Genomic DNA, 7,700 nt, shown 5'->3' on the forward strand with positions numbered 1-7,700 from the left:
CGACTCTCCGAATTGCGAAGTTTGTGCGCGCGGGAGTGCGAATTGTGCAGAAGGCCACCCTAAGGCTCAGGAAGGTCCTATAGGGATCCCTTTTGGGTTTCCTTATGTTGGTTTCATCCTTCTAAGTGTTAGAAGTCGATATCACACACGCGAAACTCCAGAAGGGGACGGAAGTAGGTCGAACTCCTAAAACGAGGCGGGTCACATTTCTAAGGCTCTAAGATAGTCGCCGGGAGACCCCTAAGGCTAGATCCTAAATCCTAAGAGAAAGACTAGACCTCACTAAAAATGAGGTCAACATGCGCGTGGCTGTAGAGAGGTACGGTAGCAGGGAGTAGTGTGGGAGGATTTAGAAATGAATAAGGGGATGATAATCATCACTTTGGGAGAGAGATACAACTAGAGTACCACCCAATCCCTCGAAAGGGAAAACGGATGTCGACGGCTGTCTTGATAGAAATTTAAAATCTAGAATTAATCAAAAGCTAACCCAAAACAACCAAAACCACACATATATAATAACTAATAAATAAAACATGATGGAATTAGAATAGGAAGGAAATAAAATTAGGAAGGGGATAGAAAAGGTGAAGGGATTAAATAGGAAAAAAATAAACTATGCTAAGCGCTCGTGTCACCATGATTAATTGATAGTTCTGCTCGGGATTAACTAGATGTTGATCCAGTAAAATGCATCATGGGAGTTCTTTAGTGGCCTGAACTTCTTCTATAGCATCATAATTTTTCAATCTTATGCTTCTATCAACTTCTAGCTACAAAATCGCTTCCTACACACTTTCTATAGGCATGATGTAGCAAGCTTTGATTGCATGAGGTTCCCCGTTACAGTAACTTCTCGCTCCCTATTGGGTATTTGATTGTGAAATAGTAGATTGAGATGACTCTCTAAAAGTCTTCAAGAGAGTCCTTCCAAAATGGCATATATGTAGCAGGTATATCTATCCTCCCCTTGTGATAAGCAGAATGTTCACACTTCAAATTTCCTCTCTTCTTGGAAAATTATTGGAAGGACTTGATTTTAGTATCAACAAGTGGTTTCCCAGGTTAATTTTTTTGGATGCTTTCTTGAAGATATTTTGACGGGAACTCCAAATATCAATTAGAATGCTCCCAATTTATTAGTTCCAATCGAAGCCATGACCACCATCACATCATTGAATGAATTCTTCCTTGCTGGCCTGTCAGCTTCAGTGAAAGTAATGGGTGTTTTTGTGCAAAGCACCCTTGAAGTGCTGGTTGAGTTCACCTCAAGCTAGCAAATTAATTTGAGCTTGGACGGTCAACATCAAACCTGCAATGTGGATTGTTCGGACCATGATTGACTTGTTTCATCGTTATTTTTTGCAGTCGCCTTCCTCAATCTCCTAGTGTCAGTCAGGATTAATTTGTTTAAATTTTCATCCTTGATCAACTCTTTCACTGAATTTCTCAGGTTTCTATAGCCTTTAGTATTGTGCTATGATCTCAATGGAATGCACATCACTAAAGTGTCCCTCAAGTGTCCTCCACATGGGTGTCGGTTGCTTAAAGTATTCTTTATTTTTGATTGCCTCAATCAATTTAATCATTGATATTTGCAATAGGGTGATGGGTGGATAATGTTGAGTAAATAATGATCGAGTGATTGTTATCACTTCTTCAATCCAAATAGAATGCGGGTCAGCAATTGTAAGGGGTATTTCAAGTTAGAAAGTATGTCGTTCTGCTTCCTTTTGAATTTGAGGTTGGCTTCTACTGTCATTTGCGACTTGATGGAGAAATCTTCTTGTTGGGACATCTCTCTGGTGACTTCGATGCAGAGGGCCCAACTGTATTATTATACCCCACATTTGTATGATTGTTAATATTGGGTTGTTGTAACCCGAGTACATATCTAAGTGGCCCCTTCCAGCAGGCTTTGGGTGAGGGCAGAATGTGTGATAGCCAATTCAAGGTTGACTAACATCTTTCTCTAGAACCTCACTATGAAGTTCCTAAGAGATTCACTTGACCCGTGTCTTACCTTTAGGAGAGCCTTCAAGCTCTTTAAGGGATTTTTAGTGCTAACTAGTTTGGTGATAAATATTCTTTTGAATTTTGCGAAGGAGGTGATAACTTTAGTGTAAGGCAGGAGAAATATTAGAGTGGTGAATCCTTGAAAGTAGTAAAGAAACATATGATCCTTTAGAGCATTATTTACTTCAAGCAATGAGATAGATGACTCGACGTATTCCACATGGTCAACTAGATCAGATTTTTCTCATGTGTGACTTTAGTTGTGGGATCTTGAATAGTGATAAGGTTTTTGCTTCTATGATCTCCATGCAGATAGTGTTTGTTAGTTGGTACTTTTTTCTTAGCTCTTCTCGGCAGGGGAGTTGATTCCCTGTCACTGTTAGGATGCTAAATCTCATTCACGACTGGTGTAGGAATTGGTGATTTATTGCTTGAGGTTCATATGATGGAATTTGAGGAGCCTTCCAATGTCTCCACTTTTTGGGTTGCGGGAAGAGCCCACTCTAGAGTTTGCTTGGATCGTCGAGTGATCCTTTCCTACATCTTGGCAAGTTGTTGGTTTGTCACAAATTCATTATTCTTCATGTTTCTAGAAGCTTTTGTGTTGAGGCGATTGGCTATTGTAGTGCCTGGTTTCGATTTGGCATCAATTTATACTCATAATTCCTGAAAGTGTGTTATATCTAAATATGTCCATAGTGATGTTAGAACCTTGCAGAATCTATCAGTTTTGTACAAGATCGACCATAGGAGAGACGTGAAAGAGGAGAATATTGGTCTAGCGCAGGTATAAAAGCTTGAAAGAATTTTATTCGCCATAATTTAAAAGCTTAGGGTATTGTAGATGCTTATCCTTGAATACCCCATCTGGTGCTCTATATATATATTATTTTAGTGCTACAAGATAAATTATAACAGTCGAATAAATAAATTAACACATGATTCAACCATTTCAGACACATGGACACAATAATCGAGATCCTAGAGAGTACACATCGATATTGTCTTGTTTGGTTGGAGGCTTCTAACACTGAGTATATGAGGTCAGCGATTGTTGTGCTGAAGTGGAGTCACCAGGCTTCTTCTGTAACCCTATCAAATACCCCATGGGATTGAACAAGCGCTTCTAGGCTAGGGCATGTTGGGGTGAGTTTCTCCATTTTGTGATCAGTTTCTCTGAGCTGTATAAGCTCTTCTTAATTGTGTGAGTGCCTCACAGCTGGGTGAAAGCCTATGAATTGGGCAGGTGTAGACCTGGCAAGATGTCGTCTCACTTGGGCGAGTAAATTCTTGATTCTTGTTGGTGGTCCTTCAATTTGGATGAATTCCTCCGTATTGTAATCCTGATCCTGCAATGTGCATGCAATATCAACATATTTTTTAAGGCACATCAAACTTTTAAGTATGTACAAAATAAAAGGTATAAAATTCTATAGAAAATTTAATCTTTGTCTATATTACATTTCATATACACTGTTGGCAATCACTCATTGACATTAGCATAAATAATTAGACTTGTTATATTCTTTGAGGTGGTCTTTACCTTTTTTCTATTAAATGTCAAATAAAAAATATACATACTAGATGCAAATTATAATAGGTGAAAATGTTGAGCATTGTTCTTTTAACATAATAAAAAATAATGTGCTCGGGCATCTCCTAGTTGTGTTGGACCTAGACCCTACCTTGTTGAGCATGTTTCAATATTTGTATTTTCCTTGTAAAAAAAATATTGACTTGATTTTAAGCCGATTCTAATGCAGTTTTGGAGGGTTTCATGTATGATAAAGATATAATAGTCTTTGTTGAAGTGTCCATAGTTCATAGGCGAAAATTCATCATCTGCATTCAAATTTAATGGAAGGGAAAGACACTATGATCTAACTCAAAGGTGCTGAGAAATGAACAATGATTGGTTATGATATTATTCACAATTGATAGCATCACAACTTGATTTATTATACTGAGATGTAGGAAAGTGTTAGCCAGGTTGTCTTTTTCAAAGATGTTTATAACTCAAATTATGGTAAATAATTGCTTGGAAAGTGCGATCTTTTTATTGTTTGTTATGATTTACTTTCCTTGTTGAAAATGAAGATGCAGTCTACTGGATCACAAATTTAAAGCTTTATACTTCGATCATTGCTTGAATTTACTTTTAATCATCAATAGCTTGATACACTTTTGTCATCTTATTAAAGCTTCTCTTTGTCACAGGAAAAGTTGATTATCGAGTGAATGAAGCAAGCTTGATGGATTATCTAGCCACAGACATGCGTGCAGTATGCCTTGCTATTGATAAAAAATGCAGGTAATTCTTTCGACAGAAATTTGGTCTTAGTTTAATATGCTTACACTGTAATTCCTTGCGACTGTTCATAAAGCAATAACCTTCATAAGGCAATTTTTTCGCCATTTACCCTTCTTATGCACTTGTGCGTTGTGATATAATTCCTTTAAAATTTATGGAGATGGTGCTTTTTTTAGAGAAAAGTGTCAAAATTTTCTCATGGCTTTTTTATGGGATTCATTATAGTTCCCAAGTCTATAAAAGTGAGAATTTGGTCCCTCTAGATTATTTTAATGATATCCAAAATAGTTCATAAAGTATTTCAATCCATATTAAAAAAGGCTAGGGAATAATTTAGAAGTTTTATGGACTCTGAAATTAAAATGACCCATATAAATAGTCAGGGAGACTATTTTTGACTTTTTTTTACTATGTTTTTTAATTCCTTCTAACCAATTTGTTTTCTTGCTGGGTTCATTTTAATGGTTTCTGATCCATTATGTTTTGATTTTGCTTTGGCCTTTTAGACATCCAATCGTTTGTGCTTCTCCATGTTATTGACTGTTAATGTTGTTTCAAGTTTATTTTTCCAATATCCTCACTCACTATGACTCGACCAGTACCTTTAAGCATGATTAATGAACATGCCAGAACTCCTCTTGCTAACACAATTTATAATCTTGCCATCTCATATTTCTTCGGATACTTATGTTACCGCATGATGATATTATTTTGTTTAATAATTAGAATTTTTCAGTAGTTGATGTTATTTTCTCCCATGCTGTCTAACCATCATTAATGCTCACACTGACATATCTTTATTTTACCCGTTTGCCATTATCTACTGAGTGGGGTTTGCTTTTCTGTGTTTGATGCAAAGCTTGTTCACTTTTTTCGACTGAATGTTACACCCCACTAATCCCAATTCAGTGCACTTATTGCATGGGCTTTGTCACAGAATATGCTGCAACTTAGGGGTACCAAAAATTGGCTCGACGCATCAACTTGACCTGAATTTGGTTAGAAAAATCCGGGTTCGGTTGACCAAATACTTTTTTGGTTGGGTTTAGGTTAGGAATCCTAACGTCTTTAACTTTGAGTCAGACCAAAATTGACTCAAAATTGGCACGCTAACCTGAAATGAACTCGAAATTGACCAGTCTAACCGAAATTGACTCGATATTGACTCTAATTTGATTTGAATAACAATCATGTCTTATGTTAAATGGTTTGTACGAGTCGGATTCAGATTAGTGGACCGATTTAATATTTAGTTTGGGTCAAATAGTTTTGGATCGGGTCAATTTTGGTTCAGACGAATGTGATCCACAAACCTCATTTGACATGCCAACTCTGCTCCTCACTTATTTCTAAAACTTCATCATGGGGTCATTTTCAATACGGCTCTCATAACTGCTTGGTGATTTGATTTTTTTTTTTGTACTAGTACTATTTCATAGGCATACTTATTGCCGTGCACGTGCAGGATTTGTACAGTCCATGGTTCAGCTGATACAGATGTACCGTTAGAAGATGCCTACGAGTTTGACAAAAGCATATCCAACCACAAGCTTCATATCGTTGAAGGTGCTGACCACTGCTATCTCGCACACTTAGAACAGCTAGGTTCTAGTGTTGTAGACTTAATAAAATCTGCTCAGGTAAATTCTCTCCTCTTAAGATTACGATTTATAGCTCTAAAATCTCTACTCCTTGATGTAGCTGGTCTATTATCATAGTATTTTATCTTGTAAATATTTTATTTTCCGGCTAATACAAATTTGCATTACAGGTCCTTGATGCTCCTGCAGCACCCTTGACTTGAGCTATTTTCGAGGTCATTGATGTTGCTTATCTTTGAATTTGGCACTATATGTTGCCTAATTTCTATTATCATTTTAACTTTCTATTGGCTAATTCATTCTTTAATTTGCAGATGAGCAAGTTATGTTTGCACATTTATGTTCTCCGAGATATGCAGTGTTAATAAATATGAGGTGTAATAAATGTATTACAGACTCTATACTCAAGTAAGTAGGACATCCTTGAGTATGATGACTATTGTTTTCTTAATTATCTGTTTTAGTTCTCTTTTGACTGTTTGAAGCTAAGTAATCCGTTTTGGAAACGGTGAAATAATCAGCTAGATGTGATTAGAAATCAACATTACTTTTGAACTCTAAACCCTTTCAAAATTCTTTCAAATGCAATGCTTATATTTTTGAAATTTAAAATGTGTGAATGAAATCATTTATTTTTTTGGAGCACTTCTTTTTTATGACTAACGCTAACCAAATCAGCTGTCAGAAGCAAATGTTATTACTGAATGCTGGGTGATAATCTGCTTGTGTAACCTACTTTACATTGCTGGAAGGTGCAAGATTTTTATGACTTTGGCCAAATTGTTTTGTTCATACTTGTTGGAATAATTTATCTTGGTTGTATTCACATCAAGTTTTTGAAAATATTTTCATATTTAAGTTTATTTTTATTACACCTAAAATTTCCAAAAATGTTCCATTCGGGATACTTAAATTTTTATAGCAGGATTACTGTGCCACTTTGTTAATAGTTGATTGAACCTTTCTGTATGCGAATGCCTAAGAGAAACAAATCAGATGATTGTTAATAAACAAAGTAGTTTGCTTAATTCTCTACATGTTCTTCTCCTTTTGTTATCCTGTTACTTTTTAATCCTCTTGACAGTCTTTCTATTTCCTTCACCAAGGTATCCGAGCAAAAGCATCAATGCACTCATCTTCACTCCTGATATCGCAATGGATCCATTGGCCACTTTATCCCTTCAGGAGGATCATGCAGCTCTTAATCTCATCCATTGCTCTATCCTTATTTTCTCTTAAGTTTTTTATTTCAAATTTTTATGTAAGTTGTTGCTTTCTATCTAATCATAGCAGCACCAATCCTAATATTTTAAATCACACTATTAGATATCGGATTTAGCTCAAATCACAATAGCAAAAATAAATATTATTATCAAAAATAAATTGACAATTATAATCAACACATTTTGAAGGGAAAATGTATCAACACGACATTGAAAATGTGAAATAACAAAAATATGACAAATAATCAAACAAGGGTGGGATTTCAGGGTGGTGGTGGTGCGGGGGTTTGGAGGTGACGATTAGGTGGAAGCGCAGGGCAAGAGGGCAGATATGAGATCCTTGTTGTCGTGGACGGCAACAAGGTTGGATTTGGATTCTTGGGAATTGGAACAACGGATATATGGCAAGGAGGCGGTGTAAAAGAGTTGGGACGGCTATTAAGTGGCGGGACGTGGCCCGAGAAGACTGAGACAACATTTGGAGGGATGGGGAGAGGATTTATGTTGGTTGGAACAGTGATGACAGCAAGTGAGAGTGCTGGAATCACA

General features: G+C 36.5%; 1 protein-coding gene across 1 annotated transcript in view; it reads left to right on the forward strand.

The window, feature by feature from the left end:
• LOC110036940 overlaps window positions 1–6,511 on the forward strand; it is a 46,682-nt gene extending 40,171 nt beyond the window's left edge. The window contains exons 6-9 of the mRNA XM_020741504.1: window positions 4,234–4,327; window positions 5,793–5,967; window positions 6,099–6,143; window positions 6,243–6,511. Of these exons, the coding sequence (XP_020597163.1) occupies window positions 4,234–4,327; window positions 5,793–5,967; window positions 6,099–6,131 (302 nt within the window). The 3' untranslated portion in view covers window positions 6,132–6,143; window positions 6,243–6,511. The remainder of the gene's footprint in view (window positions 1–4,233; window positions 4,328–5,792; window positions 5,968–6,098; window positions 6,144–6,242) is intronic.
• The last annotated feature ends 1,189 nt before the right edge of the window (window positions 6,512–7,700 follow it).

The sequence above is a fragment of the Phalaenopsis equestris genome, unplaced genomic scaffold (genome assembly GCF_001263595.1).
Source record: "Phalaenopsis equestris unplaced genomic scaffold, ASM126359v1 Scaffold212879, whole genome shotgun sequence".
In the NCBI taxonomy this organism is placed as follows: Eukaryota; Viridiplantae; Streptophyta; class Magnoliopsida; order Asparagales; family Orchidaceae; genus Phalaenopsis; species Phalaenopsis equestris.